The sequence below is a fragment of the Chiloscyllium plagiosum genome, chromosome 36 (assembly GCF_004010195.1).
Source record: "Chiloscyllium plagiosum isolate BGI_BamShark_2017 chromosome 36, ASM401019v2, whole genome shotgun sequence".
NCBI classification, from domain to species: Eukaryota; Metazoa; Chordata; class Chondrichthyes; order Orectolobiformes; family Hemiscylliidae; genus Chiloscyllium; species Chiloscyllium plagiosum.
Window position 1 is genome coordinate 7781232 of NC_057745.1, and position 15568 is coordinate 7796799.

The following is a 15568-nucleotide window of genomic DNA, read 5'->3' on the forward strand; positions in this document are numbered from 1 at the left end:
TTGTTTGGCTTATGAGCTTCTTAGCCTAACTATTTTTCATCAATTTCAAGTAATCAAGGACAAGAAAAAGCTTTACTGTTGACTTGCTTTATCACACTCGGAATCACCACAGCTCCTGGTGATATACTGCAACAGGATGTAGGTGCTGTTGATAATGTCTCCCCTCCCTGGTGTTGCTTCCCCCTCTCACCCTGTACAGCTATCATCATCCTTCCCCCAGTGCCTGTTGTCAACCCCTGCATGTAATTTCACACTCCTCCCCCACCCCCAACCCAACGGCTGTTGTCACAAACCCCCTGCCCCCCCAAATACCTGTTGTCGCGCACCCTCCATCCACTGTACATCTGTTGTCATATCCCCACATGGCTGTCACCTTCTAAATGCCTGATTTATCATGCCTTCTGTCCTGAACCTGTTATCAGTCCCCATGGCTCAATGTCGATTTTCCTGCTCCTCGGATGCTGCCTGAACTGCAGTGCTTTTCCAGCAACACATTCTTGACTCTAGTCCCCATGGCTGTTGTGGCCACCTGCCCCTGCCCTTGTTGTCATGTGCCTCCCCCCCACCCACCCCCGCCAGCACATGCCCCTGTTGTCATCCACTGCTCTTGCCTCTTCACTGAGTGCAGGACACTGAGGTGGCTTTTGAGGCTGAGAGAGAGAGGACCTTCCTGCTTCTCTGACTCAGTGGGATTGCGCACACCTTTTAAAAATGGGAAATTTGAAAATATTAAGTTAAGCACCTTTATTAGACTTTCCAGAGTGCTGAATGTTATGGGAAGGGTGATCCTCTGGTATATTGGGTTGACGTAAGGAAAGTTTTCAAATGCTGGCAGTGATGTTGCAAGGCTGTATTGGCAGTGAGTGCATCTAATATATTTACATTGGCTGCAATGAACACAGCTATTTTTAAAAATGAACATTTCAGATTAAAATTCCCATCTGTGTTCATTAGGCCTTTGGGTCCTTGAGCCTGTTGCTGCCGGCTATATGTTTTGACCTGCTTTTAGTAACTATTCTGGACCTAGCAAGCCTACTGAAGGAACATTGATCCTTTCAGCATCTTTACACAGTGTTTTATCTAAGTGGAATGTATTAACGTCTTAATATTTAAGGCTGCTATCTTTCTGTCTTCCCTGTTCCTGATTCCAATTCAGTGAGTTATTGTAAAAGGAAGAGTTAGGAGTATGATTGGGGTTTATTCGAATATTCTGGATATGTGAAAAAGTTGGTCAAGGAACAGGCCCTCAAACCCACTCAGTATGCAAACAATCTCTTGGAGTTGGAGTGGGGATATTAATATCCAGATGAGGAACAGCAGCCTTCAGTCTGTATTACATCGGAATATTTCGTACTTCAGCTTAAGTTTTGTGTCTTAGTCATAAAGAAAAATTAACTTGCAAACGAATTCATCAAAACGTGTTTATAAAAATATTAACCAGTATGCTGTTGGAGTGTTTCCGATCAGTTGAGTGTCCATTCAGTGCCATTCCATGTCCATTCCAGTGCCATTCCAGTGTCCATTCCATGGTGTGTTGAAATAGTTGATTTTTTATTTCATTTGAGTACCTGCATTGAGTTTCCTTTTCCTGGATAATGTAGGAAAGTGATCAGGTAGGGTCTCTGTCCCAATCACTTAACTGTGGCCATTAGTACTTGGCAATTATCTGCATATTAGGTTTGTGCTTGTATTTGTAGGCACGGTCGTTGTGTCCGAATAGGGTAGATCAGTCTGGCCAACTGACTCTCATCAAAATAAAATACTGCAGTGATTGAAATCTAAAATGTGTTCAGAAGATGCTGGAAATGTTCAATGGGTTAGGCATGGAATGAGAAACATTCTGGGTTGAGGGCATGTCTTCAAACCTCTAAAATGTTAACACTGTCTGTCTCCACAGGTGCTTCCACATTTACTGAGTATTTCCAGCATTATCTCACCTTTATTGTTGACTGTTACTGTCTAGACTTGCATACAAAAAGTAATCATTTGGCTAAAGCATTGGAGACCATGTATCTACAAACTTAGTTGAAGTAAAGGTTAGGCCTTTCTGGAAAGGAGCCTTATCAAAAAGTGAAAAGATAAAGGAATAATTTAGCGCTCAACTTTTAGTGCTAACCTGTATTTGTTTATAAAGAGACAGCGAACACTCAAACGCACGTGCACCTGTTCACTTTTTCTACATTGCATCATAATCAGGAGCGAGGTTTGTGCCAATTTTATTTTCCTCATATCCATTAGAGACTGTAACTTTGACTAGTTTCCACTTTTGTTTTGATATTTCAGGTTAATATTTATCGCCTGGTTACAAAAGGGACTGTGGAAGAGGACATAATTGAACGTGCCAAGAAAAAAATGGTGCTAGATCACCTTGTGATCCAGAGAATGGATACCACAGGGCGGACAGTGTTGGATAACTCTGCTCGTCCCTCACAGTAAGCAACATTGGTGTCCTTCCATTCTTCTGTGCACCACTATCAGGACTCTGCTGCTCATCCTGGTTAATGCATGGCTGTGGATTCCCAGATCTTGAGAGTACTCAGCAATCGAGCAGTTTGTGTTAGCATGGTCAAGAGAAGACTGGATTGTCCAAGGTTGATTCCTTGGTTCATGCTGTGTTTTCCTGTCTCAGTGGAGATCACAGTGATGACTTGACAATTGACCTCCACTAATTAGTGTTGTGGAAGGGCTCAGGGCTCATCTAACAACCAGTTGTACACTGACCCTCAAGCTGGAGATTGAAGGCATGGGTATCAGAATAGCGAGAGAATGGCATAAGAGCAAAATGCTGTGGATGTATAAACATGCGGAAAGAACAGTGTACTGGAGAAACTTGCATGTCAGGCAGTATCTGTGGAGAAAGAAGCAGAGTTAATATTTTGAGTCAAGTATGACTTATTTTCGGACTGAAGAAGAATATACTGGACTTGAAATATTAACTGTTTCTCTCTCCACAAATGCTGCCAGAACTGCTGAATTGCTTTGTTTTGGTTTCTATTACAGAATGAATGAGATCCGAATTAGTGTTGTCTCCTGCACATGGGTAACTGTCCTATCTTATGTTCATATAATAGTTGTTTGGCAATGCAACAAACTGTTTTAACTGGCATCTTAGAAAGTGGCACTCACGATAAGCCTGCCAAAAATTATGTATCTCAAATATTGTGAATTTTACTGTATTATTCTGTCCAATTATTGTGTTTTTTAATTTATTTACCTCCATGTAAATATGTGTTCAATCAAATGGCCACACAAAATATCAAAAGTTGATTCAATTTTGAGTCAAATACCACAGTCAACCTTAACGTCTTCAATAATCAGCTGAGGGTGCAAGTAAGAAGGCACTCTGCTGCTAAGTTTTATTTAAGGCAAAATTGCATTATTACTTAAGTAATTTAAGCTGTAAATAAAATATAAATGTGACATGTAAACCCCCTAATTAGGTTTCTGTTACTTAGTGTGTTTTTCTTTCATTGATTATCTGGAATATTTGATAAACTGACATGCTCCCAGTCCCATCAGTGTCAATTAATAAAAAGTTTGCTGTACGTAAACTGAGTATTGCTTAAAAAAATTTTTTTTTGACTTGTACTCACCAGAGCAATTTACAATAAATTCTAATATGAAAGTACAACCCTTTTATACTGTGGAAGAGTAGAGCACTGATTGGTTGCCAGGTGAATTCTGGTAGAAGTGTTGCTACCAACAATGTGCCAGTTAGATGGTAATTGATTATTAACTAATAAGCTTTGTTTAAATTTAAGCCAGGCAAGGTGACCATGATTGGTCGAGACATTGTTCTGAGAAATGAACCAGCGAATGGCTGTTATCTTTTTAAGTTAAAAGGAGCACAAGGTGTCACATTTTTAGTCTGTCTGCAGTATATGGGACCTTGCATGTTAATGTATATAACATCTAGTATGTAGAAGTGCTGCGAACTCTGAGTCTGACTGACAACTTCAGTGGCTTGTTAATATAATTCGTCAGGACACTGGGTTATTCAGCAAGTAATATCCAGTTGTACAATTGCAACTCTAGTTGGTTGAGTACAGTCAGTATTTTTCTTGTTGCAAACAGCCAAGGAGATGTGCTGCTGGATATGATCTGCCAGTGTTTGGGATGTGGAGCTTAAACAGCTAGCATTGTGTCGGCACAGAGATTCATCCACCCCATTACTAATTAGTGTGATAGGCAGAATGCTGTTGTTTGGCTGATGGCAGCATCCCGTTAGTGGTGAGCCCCTTGTATTGCTACTGTACAGTGGCAGCATGAAATAGCTCTGCGTTTGCTCAAAGCTTTGAGGTACCTTGACGTTCAGGGTAATTAGAGGCAGTGTTCAGGACCAAATGTGATGTCTTTAGGCACATCCAAGGTTTTGCGCAGTGTAGAAACATACAAGCAGGAATAAGCCATTCAAACTATTATGTGGGCCATTCAGTACGATCATGATTGATAAGATCAATAGCAGGAGGACATGGACAAATGTAAACTTGCAAAAGAAACAAATGTGGTATGAAAATCTTCACCCACACAGTGGGTTAGGTTTTGGATTAAGCTGTCTGAAAGTGTGGAGGAGATCTGCAGCTCCTCCTACTCCCACCTCCAGTTCTGAAAATGGGTTATACCTGAAACATTGACTTCTCCACTACCTGATGTTGCCTGGCTGGCTGTGGTCTTCCAGTCTCCTGTTTGTATGTCTACTACAGATTCAATTGAGGCAATCAGCAGGGTGTTTGATAATTTAGACAGGAACAATATTCAGGCTTAAGGGAAAAAGACAAGAGAGTGGTACTGAGTCCTGACAGAGAGGCAGTACAGGATACGATGGGCTGAACAGCCTCTTCTGCACTGCATCATTTCTGTGATCATTGATTTTGTTGCCTTTTTCCCCTGTTTACATCAGGAAAGTACCTCATGAGATTAGCCATTATCCCACAAGTTGGCTTTGATGCTCCCTATTTCAGCATCATGCTTGCAGAATAAACAAGTGGCTTAGGCCCTTTGAGGGTGACCTTATAATAGATGGAATTATTGGAATCCAATTTATGGACCAGTAAATGTAGGCATGCGCTGGACTGTAATACAGAACCCTTGGCACATTTGCAACTTGCGCTGGTGAAAGCAGGATGAGAAGCTTGAACACTACTTGTGTCCATAACATTCAAATGAACATGATGGAAGCTCAGCTTCTTGGCCATTCCCAGGTATGAGGCCAATGCTATCTAGAAAAACGCATGTACTTTAGATGGGCATTTCAGACTTCTCACCGTGAGCATATTGCATAGATTGGACATGACACAGATTACTGAAATGGCTAATGTGTCTTTTCAGCTCAACACCATTCAACAAGGAAGAACTGACTGCAATCTTAAAGTTTGGTGCTGAGGAACTGTTCAAAGAACCAGAGGGAGAGGAGTCTGAGCCACAGGTACTGCTGACTCGCAGACTTTGCCAGTAATGAAAAGCTAGAACTTCAAAGTTTATTTTTAATGTTGTTATATTTATGGAAAGTGCTGCAATGCAACTGAAATTGATCATTTTCACATGTAAAAGTAAATAGTTATGCATACGGGGTAGAGATGCTGAACATTGCAGAGACGTTTTGAGATTAGAGATTAGATTCCCTACAGTGTGGAAACAGGCCCTTTGGCCCAACAAGTCCACACCGACCCTCCAAAGAGCAACCCACCCTGACTAATGCACCTAACACAATGGGCAATTTAGCATGGCCAATTCACCTCTCCTGCATATCTTTGGACAGAAGGAGGAAACTGGAGTACCTGGAGGGAACTCACGCAGACACAGAGAGAATGTGCAAACTCCACACAGACAGTTGCCTGAGGCAGGAATTGAACCCAGGACCCTGGCACTGTGCGGCAGCCGTGCTAACCACTGGCCAAACATGCCGCCCACTTTGGTAGAGTAAATGAGGCGATAATGTTTTTTTTTGCTGTGAGGCAAATTAGAAACTAGAGGTTGCAGATTTAAGAGCAATATGAAGAGACTGGAGGAGAAATGAGAATTTTCAAGTTATGATCTGGAATGTCACTACCTGAAAAGGTGGTGGAAGCAGATTCAAAACTAACTTTCAGAAAGAAGTTGATCTTCCACTATTAACATTTTGTAGGGCAGTGGGGAATGGGCAGGAAAATGGGATAAAGTAGGTGAATAGCTCCTTAAAGGTACAGCTATCATTGGCTGCATAGCTGCCTTGCATCAGTGTTGCTGGGCAATCTCATAGAAAAATGTAGGTTTAATTGAAGTTTCTTCCACATTTTAGTTTACAACATACTGGAGCAGTACAAACAAGGAAGACTCCAGGTTTGACCTGAGGTGGTGCTAATTTGGGATATCATTTCAGGATGTGGTAAATGTACTACACTTGGTCCTTGCCTTCCTGGGCTAGGTTTGGGAGATAGAGCATGTCAGAATCCCTGCTACATATTGCTATCTACTAACTCAAGAAATTGCATGTGACTATACCCAGGGGAAAAACAGGGCTGAGTTTAATTATGTTCCATCTCCTGAAACTCACTGTCAGAGTGCACAGACAAAATCACCTATGACCAAATATCTTAACGTCTGCACGTGTCTTCAGGGTGAAGGGGGAAATTATTTTCATCAATTCTGTTGAGTTTCATTCAGTTAAATGAGATAGCTAGTAAAATTGCCAACTCCGCTTTCAGGAAATGGACATCGAAGAGATCCTACGTCTCGCTGAAACAAGAGAGAATGAGCAGTCTGTGAGTCCAACAGATGAACTGCTGTCCCAGTTCAAGGTAAGTTTGGTGATTGGTCATCAGCTTGTTGCATTGATGCTTCGACCTATCGTAGTGTGCTCTCAAACATGGCACTGCCATTGGGGTGGGGATTGTTGCCTTGTGCAGGTTGAGATGTATGACTTGCTGTTCCTCATCCCCCCCTCCAGGTGGCAAACTTTAGCACAATGGAGGAGAATGAGCCTGAAGTGGATGACAAGCAGGTTAAGGAATGGGATGACATCATCCCGGAGGAGCAGTGGAAGAAGATCGAAGAGGAGGCCCGGCAGAAAGAGCTGGAAGAAATTTACATGCTTCCAAGGAGTAGAAGTTCAACTAAAAAGGTATAGAATCTGTCACGGGCAAGTGGCTGTCTGTGCCGTGCCACTCATTCTCTAAGATAAAATGGCTGAATCCTGCCCACACTCTTATGTTGAGTTTTTGTTTCCTCCTTTGGTCCTTCTCATTGTGTATCTGAGATGTAGTAGTTTGCCTATTTGCACGCCTGGATGCCCAGGTACAAATCCCACCTGTTCCATGGATGTGCAATAATGTTTGCTGAACAGGTTGATTGGAAAATATCTGCATCTGGAATGTCAAGATACCAAGTCAATGCTGCTCCAAGGGTGAGGCAAGCTGGGAAAGCAGGGAAGAGAGCTGCATCCCCTCTCTCCTTTTTTTTTTTCTCTCTTTGTTTGCTCTCGTGCTGTCCCTCTTCCGCGCGCGCACTCTTAGCCTCGCACTCAGTTTAATTGTAGGCTTTTACTGGAGTTTTACTTTAGCTGCTATCAAGGTGGTGTGGCACAGGCTGAGAATGTTTATCTTTAAATCAGTGCAATACTAAGTAACATTTGGCTCCTGTACAGGTACATAATCCTTTAACCGGAAATCTGAAAAGCTCTGAAATCTGAAATTGTTTTCGTAGCGTGTGGAGCATCATTTTGGCGTGCGAACTGGTGACCCATCTCCACACCCACTCAAACGATGTCACTCAGATGTGGCATGGTGGTGTGACCCAGCACTGACTGGTGTCAATTGTGCCTCAGTGCTTGTACTATTCATATGTGCGTCTGCTGTTAGGTAATTTTTTTTACTACACTGTGAAAATGTCACTTATTCCAAAAGACATGGGTGCCAAGGATTTCGGGTAAAGGATTGTGTATCTGTACTATGCTTCAGCAGCTCTGTTTCTGGAATAGGACGTGGCAGTGGAGATTGGTTGCCAAAAGGTGAAGAGTCGTTGCTCGTGTTTACACGGAAAGAGGCCCTTTGGCCTGTCAGGAGTATACAGGTCATTGCGAATCTATCCACTCTAGTCTCATTTGCCAGCTCTTGATACGCTGTGGTGTTTATAGTGTTAATCTAAATAATTAACTGTTTTTGACAGCTTCCACCTCCATAACCCTTACAGGCAGTGAGTTCCATTTACCTACCATCCTCCGGCTGTGAAAAAAGAAAATTCCCTCTCCAACTTCTGGCCCTTAGCTTAAATCTTTGCCTCCTAATTATCGGCCTTGTACTAATGGGAAAATGTTCCTTCCTAAAAGATACCTAGTCAGCATGGATGAGTTGGACTGATGGGTCTGCGACTGACCAAGGACATCCCCAGCCTCCAAGGAAAAGAATGGCAGGGGAATTGGTTTTCACTCTGCAGTGTGTTTATGTAGAGTGAACAAGCACATGTCTCCCTCATTCCTTTGAGGAGATGTTTCATTGGAGCAGTGTATTTAATAACAAGGACTTGTCTGCAGGACTGGGAACAACAGACTGAACTACCAGTCAATCGTTCTGGCTGCACTGAAATATTTAGCACCATTTGTATGTGGAATAACTTGCTCTTTAAAACGTTAGTTTTCTGTTTTAACAAGAAAGTGGTAAATACCTACTGGAGTGTTGTGCAGACAAGTGGAACCTCGGGTAACCTTTTCTTCTTTGCTGTAAAATGGCCTTAAAACCTATATCAGCAAGTAGTGCAGGATGCACTGGGATTATGCATTGTTCTTGCAGCCATAGAGCCCAGATCAGATCAGCCTATGTTGCTTGAAAGTGATTTTTATGGGGTTACGTTGCACACAACCTTGGTAATCCTGCTCTAAGAGAGCAATGAATGAGTGGTGTAAGAAATGACAAATGTTATAATGATACATTAGAGACACACTATATGTTTGGGAGCAAGGCCCATTGGTTGATCAGGCTCCAGAGAGTTTTTACTCAACATCCTATCTGTGAATATTTGATGTTTGATTTTGGACGCCAAAGACATCATCTCAGGCATCTTGTCTGATTTAACTAGCACTATCCAAAATTCTGTGATCGAGAATGTGATACCAACAAAGCCAAATCAAAAGCATGAAATGAAAGAAATATTATTTTCTCTTGAACTAATGCTCTTCACCTTCGCAAAATAGTGATATGTTTCAATGCTGAACTTTGCATTAAGTAAAGTTTAGACTTCAAACAACTCTTGATTGTGAGAGAACCTGTTGATCTGGCTGTCTCTCTTTTGATTGTTTGAAAATGGAGCTGGATTTTCAGATCACCACACTGGTGAATTTTCTCCTACAGACCATTTGGACTTGATTTTCAATCCACAGCCTGTGCTGAGCTTGCTGGTGGCCAGCTGTGTTGGAGCTGATGTGGTTGCAGCTCTGCTTGGTTCTGGAAGGGTAAATTTGACTGTGTTCCCATTTCTGATCAGTATCTGGGATTCATTTTGCAACTTTACATGAGTGCATGCTGTGTGAAAATAGCGAGTCTTCCTCCTGATCGAAGCGTGCTGACTCGCTGTGTTATCAGAAAACTGAAAGTGTTTTTGTTTTTGTGTGAGGGACTGAAGGAACAGAAAACTCAAAAGGAACGGAATGGACTTGGAAAGGGAAAATGCCAACTGGCGTCTAACATAATGTTGCTGGTGGTTTTAGGCTCAGGCGAATGGCAGCGATTCGGATGCCGGATCACGGCGAAGGCGGCAGAGGTCATCCGGGTCAGAGAGTGAAACCGAGGAAAGTGAAGATGAGGATAAGCGGCCCAAGCGGAGAGGCCGTCCCCGGACAGTCCGGAGGGACATGGTTGATGGTTTCACAGATGCTGAAATCAGGAGGTAAGTGATGGGGTCATCTTGCATGTGTCTCAGTCAGGTTTATGAAGTCCAGCAAACTTAAACCTCACTTTGTTCTGTTGACTTTAATGGATCTGATGATTTGGAAAGTGTTTAAATTAGTATTTAATCCTAATAGAACATTGCAGAGCGGAAGAGTAGTTTGTTTTGTTTGTCCTTTTTAGTGTGCCCTTCTAAAAGGAGATAAATATATTATTAAACTACAGGAAAAATAGAGGTTTGATGGGGAAGTTAATTCTTATATATTTGTGATCGTTCTCTTGCAGGTTTATCAAAAGTTATAAGAAGTTTGGCGCTCCTCTTGAAAGGTAAACTTCTTTCCTGTGAAGTTTTGTATCATACTTTTTTTCCATCCCTCCACCAGGCCACCTGCCCCAAAACTGCAAAGCTTTTCTTTAAGCCTGCAATGTTTGCCGCATTAGTTTTCCATTTCTCTCCTATCTCTCCTGAATATGTTAGCTCCTTGCTGTGGGTGAGAATCCCATGAGGAACAGCAACCCTGTAACACCCCATCCCAATAGCCAGAATCCAGATCTAATTGTGTTGACAGCATTTGACTGAGGGGGAGGAGCGAGTGTCTACAGTCTAGCAGTGGTTGGAGATTAGCAATTTGGAAACTGGCTCTGATGGTCTATTCACTACTGCCAGGTCACTGAAGCTAATAGATGCCGCGTGGTGGCTCAGTGGTTGGCACTGCTGCCTCACAGCAGCAAGGCGCCCCCCACCAAAAAAAAGTCCAAAGATGTGCAGGTTAGGTGGATTGACCAAGCTAAGTTGCTCATAGTATCCAGCAACTTGTTGATTAGTTAGATTAGCCGCAGCAAATGCAGGATCACAACGATGGGGTAGGGGATAGATTTGGGCGGGGTGCTGTTTGGAGGGTCAGTGTGGCCTCTATGGGCTGAATGTCTTGCTTCGTGATTCTTAGTATCCTAACCTGTTTTGACCATAATTTCTAGACCTTTGCCTAACCCATGTGACTTTGAGTGTTTAGGGGGCATGGAGCTGGGTGCTCAGCTCTGTGATCTTCTGTCTGTCTTTTAAGATATTGCTGGAGTGAGCATTGTACTTCTAATGCCTGCAATAAATTTCAAGTTGTATTAATATATTGTATTTTGATGTAATTTTGTAATATGAAAAAAATTGAAATTCAGTTTTTTCTATTGTATTGAAGACTCGAGGGTATTGCTCGTGATGCAGAGCTGGTCGACAAATCCATTGCAGATCTCCAGCGACTGGGCGAGCTCATACATAATGGCTGTGTTATGGCCCTCAAGGAATTTGAAGAACAGCTAAAAGAAAATCCTGGTCTGGAGGGTAAGCACTGGGCCCTGAACTTCAGTTGCCTGCTCTTTGCTCTAGAGATTTGGTTTCTTTGATTTGCAGCAGCGCTGAAGAGAACTTGTTGGGAGTCCTCAGAAAATCAGATCACAACAAAGATTCAAGGAATGGGGTAAGGGCAGAGTGGAATTATTTGAAGATGTTCCACCTCCCTCAGCGTTCCTTCTGAATTGTCCCATGCACCCCTCAGTGGAGGAGACCACTAGCTGTAAGGGCTGTGTAAATATAAGTTTGACCAGTGGACAATACCACATCAATGATTATAAAATTCATAATTTGGCAATTCTTGATATTTAGCACCACACAAAAACTTGAAGCAAACTATGCATCTATCTACTTATAAACCCCACCAGGAGCATGCAAGTAAGCCCAGTTATGGCAATGTGCAGCATTGGATCTTGTAGTGGAAATCATCAATATTTTTATAGCATTGGCGCAGACGCATTGCTGAACTTAGTTATAACTCCATCTTGATCTGTCTTGACTGCACTTTCTTTGCAGCTGTAATACCGTAGTTCTTCTATAATGTAATGGTTGTGTTCTTGTGCAACCCCGCATTAAAAGTATTGGCGATTCAACCACGTTACAGCCAACACACACTTTAAAAGTTCACAATTCATAAATCGTGTTACAGAGACTTCAGATTAACGAAACGCATGTTTATAGCAGAACGATCTGTATTCTGCATTCTGTTCTGTTATCCTGATTCACTTTGTATGGTATGCAAAACAGCACTTTTCACTGTATCTAGGTACATGCAACAACAATAAATCAGTCAATCTTAGCTGCTGTTTGTATATTCTCTTATTCTAGCCTGATCTGTTCTGGGTCATTGTAGCTTCCTTGTTGAAAAGACACTTTAGCTTGTTAACTCAGCAGATTTCTTGCATTTTTAAGCCAGGTTGTCTCTGTGATCAGCCAAGCTTCACACATTCACCATGTTACATTCTGATTCCAAGCTGTCCAAACTTCATGTTCAGCATAGGTCCAGCTGTGATGACCATATTTCTTTTCTGGGTGAGCGATGCGCTTAATGCATTGATGTTTTTGAGGCGTACTTTGGAACTGGTGGTCCGTTTGTAGCATTGCTCATTGTCTTGAACTCTCTTGATTTATAATCGATGTTCTGGAAATTAGAAAAAATGCAAAATAGAAATGCGTTTCTGGTAAACGAAGAAATGTGATCTCCAAAACAAAATTGTTCAGCGACCTAGTTAATTGATTTGGAAGGGGAGCTGCACGGCTGTGCGCTTTTCTCTGCTGCTTATACATTATAATTCTGACCAATCTCTTACAGGAAAGGGCCCTGGGAAAAAGAGGGGACCAACTATCAAGGTTTCTGGTGTCCAGGTCAATGTTAAATCGATTCTCATCCATGAAGATGAGTTTGAGGCTTTGCATAAAGCCATTCCTGTGGATCCTGAGGAAAGAAAAAAGTGAGTTCAGGAGTTTGTGCTTCGGAATATACTTGAGGCATTTATATTTTTGTCATTGTAACTTTGCACTTTCATCAAGTGTGAGGTAGTGAAAATAGAAGTACTGTGCAATGTGATGAACTCATTCTTCTGCTGCTGAGGTGATATTCTAACCATAGTGTCAAACCCTTCTTCAGAAAGCACTGGGTGCGCTTATACAGACTTTAATTGCATATCTTCTTAAAATAATGATCAGTGAGGCTGGTTTGGTCTTGGCTAGTTTTTGATCCTGGCCAGTTTCTTTGCAGAATCCAAGTGACTGCTTTTCTATTTGTTTTAAAAGTGTCACACATTTTGAGGGTGATGTTTCAAGTAGGACCAATAAATGGGAAACCTGATTGGGCATGGCTGAGTCAGACCGAAGGGTCTGTTTCCATACTGTATGACTGTAATGAAAATCTGTCACTGTTTTCTGTTGTGTTAAACAGATTGAAGGAGCCTAATGAGCTCAGTGATAATTTGGCGACTGCTGTGTTTTGATATCTAGTCTGTGATGACATTGCTGACCTCAAGGCAATATTTATTGTTAGTGATATTGCTTTCTGTATTCCTATGTTAGAGAAAGTGGGAATAATCCAGCATATTTATTGCTATCCGCTATGTATTGAGCCCTTTTCCCACTTCAGGGTGAAAAGAAAATGCATGGACACGAGAGCTCAGGTGTTGGGATCAGCTGTGATGTTAACTTGTCGTCACAACAGCCTGTGAGACTCTTTAATAGTTGAGGCTTCTCTGGGGATGGTTGAGGTACCAGAAGGGAGCTGGTGCCTGTGGAACCACAGCTAAACAAAGGACGCATCTTCTCAAATGGGATGAGGAAGGAGAATGGTCAACTGTTGCCCTTACATTTCTATTCCTGGGCATTTTTAACTTTGAGTATTTGTCACTTGTGTAGAGTAAATGTTCTTGCAGAGATGAAGTCCCTCACAGCCTGAAGCATTCTGCTTGCTTCTGATACCTTTAAACAGGACATTGTGTGCTCACTGAGGTCAATCTGTGTGCTATCTCTGAAAACTGCAGTGATTTATATATTGTCCCTGCTGTGTAGGTACCGTTTACCCTGTCATGCGAAGGCAGTGCATTTCGACACCGATTGGGGTGTGGAGGAGGATTCCAACTTGCTGATAGGGATCTATGAGTGCGGTTATAGCAACTGGGAGCAGATAAAAATGGACCCCGATCTGCAGCTTACCAATAAGGTAGGCCATTCCATGTTCCATTTGATAAATCTGCAACTTGCTTTGCATCCAGGCGGATTTGGGAAATGAGCCAATTAAATATCTGTTTCTAGACGGCACCTCACTCTTTTAAGGTAGTTTTATTGGGAAGACGATGATACGATGGGTTCAGTGCTAGACTTTTATCTCTGGGACGTGGTTCATAACTGTCCAGACTGATGTTGAGGGAGGTGTGTGTGTGTAGTCTCCTGTTTGCTGGCTGCAAGGCTCCTGTGTGATAAATGTCTGAGGAAACTTGGTGTGAGCCAACAACTCAAAACTCTAACTGGTGCCCAAAAGAGCAACAAGATGGTCAGCATATGGGACCATGCCATATTGGGGAAGTGAATGGTCATCTGTGGTTGGGGGAAATTTGCTCAACATTTCACCAGAGCTGTACCTAACGTGGGGGTACTTCAATGTTGATAATTGGCTGATTAATATATGCAAGTGTTTGGCTCCCCGTTATGAATGTGCCTGCCTGATCACCGTGAAGCATGAACAAGAGCGATAGAATGTGAGCTGTTTACTGACCTCTCTGCTACTGAGCTTACTCTCACCATTGGGAGGTACACAAATGCTTCATATTGTCCAGCCCTCCCATTTCACAATTGGTCTTCCCACAGGCACATAGTTACATATAGAACTTGGCATGTTTGTAACTGAGTCATGGGGCAAAGCCCACAACCCCTTCCCGATGAGACCGCTATAATGATACATTTAACCTTTTTAAAAAGTCTGCTAGTGTCTTAGTTTTCAAGAATGTCTGAAAGACATGAAACACTTGAAAATTAATGAAACTTACTATTATTTCTGATAGCTTGGTCGATTTGCCAGGGAGCTATACCCAGAGTTGAAGAGTAATGGACATAGGAGCTGAATAATATATAAGCTGCAGTTAAAATGCCATAGTTACAGAGCATGGAGTACATGGTATTCCTTAAGGGAATCATGCGCATGTTTTTTTTTATAGTATATTTCTCTGCTGCAGTTTGAACGATAACTGATTGCATACGTCGGGTGTTTCTCTTCTTTCAGATTCTTCCAGATGATCCCAACCGCAAACCACAAGCCAAGCATCTCCAGTCTCGAGCTGATTACCTGATCAAGCTTCTGAAGAAAGACATGATCAAGAAGGATGCTTTGAAACAGGAAGAGGAGGTTAGTTAAATAGGTGTGAAGCAGCCCTTGGGTTAGAAAGCTTAAGTTCCCTGGAAAGACAGACTCGGCCAAATGGTGCAGATAAGATTTATTGACAACAAAAAGTCGGAAATTCGGTCCTTCAAGCCGGCTCCACTATTTAATATGATCATGGCTGATTTCATCTCTGCCTCAACTCCACTTTCCTGCCCAACCTCCATAACTCTTCAACCCATTACAAATTAAAAAATCTATCTATCTCCTCCCTAAGTTTATTCAATGCCCCAGCATCCACCACACTCTAGGGTAGTGAATTCATGACTCATTGAGAAAACTAATTTTTCCTCATCTCTGTGTTAAATCTGCTACTCTTTATCCTTGTTCTCGAGTAGCTGGGTGAGTACCTGAGAAAAAAAGGACAGGAAGGATGTGCTGGTAATGTGGGTAGAGGTTTGTATGGCGTATACACGCTAACATAGACCAGTTAGAATACCCTTACTTCACACCATCGCAAACAAAAAT

At 42.2% G+C, this 15568-nt stretch overlaps 1 protein-coding gene across 2 annotated transcripts in view; it reads left to right on the forward strand.

Moving 5' to 3' along the window:
* The window catches only part of chd2 (chromodomain helicase DNA binding protein 2), a 91728-nt gene that overhangs the window by 62212 nt on the left and 13948 nt on the right, over window positions 1-15568 (forward strand). For both annotated transcript variants that reach the window (XM_043677228.1, XM_043677229.1), the window contains 10 exons: window positions 2284-2432; window positions 5329-5425; window positions 6684-6776; window positions 6926-7099; window positions 9677-9855; window positions 10140-10181; window positions 11048-11190; window positions 12512-12650; window positions 13738-13888; window positions 14945-15067. In XM_043677228.1, the coding sequence (XP_043533163.1) occupies window positions 2284-2432; window positions 5329-5425; window positions 6684-6776; window positions 6926-7099; window positions 9677-9855; window positions 10140-10181; window positions 11048-11190; window positions 12512-12650; window positions 13738-13888; window positions 14945-15067 (1290 nt within the window). The remainder of the gene's footprint in view (window positions 1-2283; window positions 2433-5328; window positions 5426-6683; window positions 6777-6925; window positions 7100-9676; window positions 9856-10139; window positions 10182-11047; window positions 11191-12511; window positions 12651-13737; window positions 13889-14944; window positions 15068-15568) is intronic.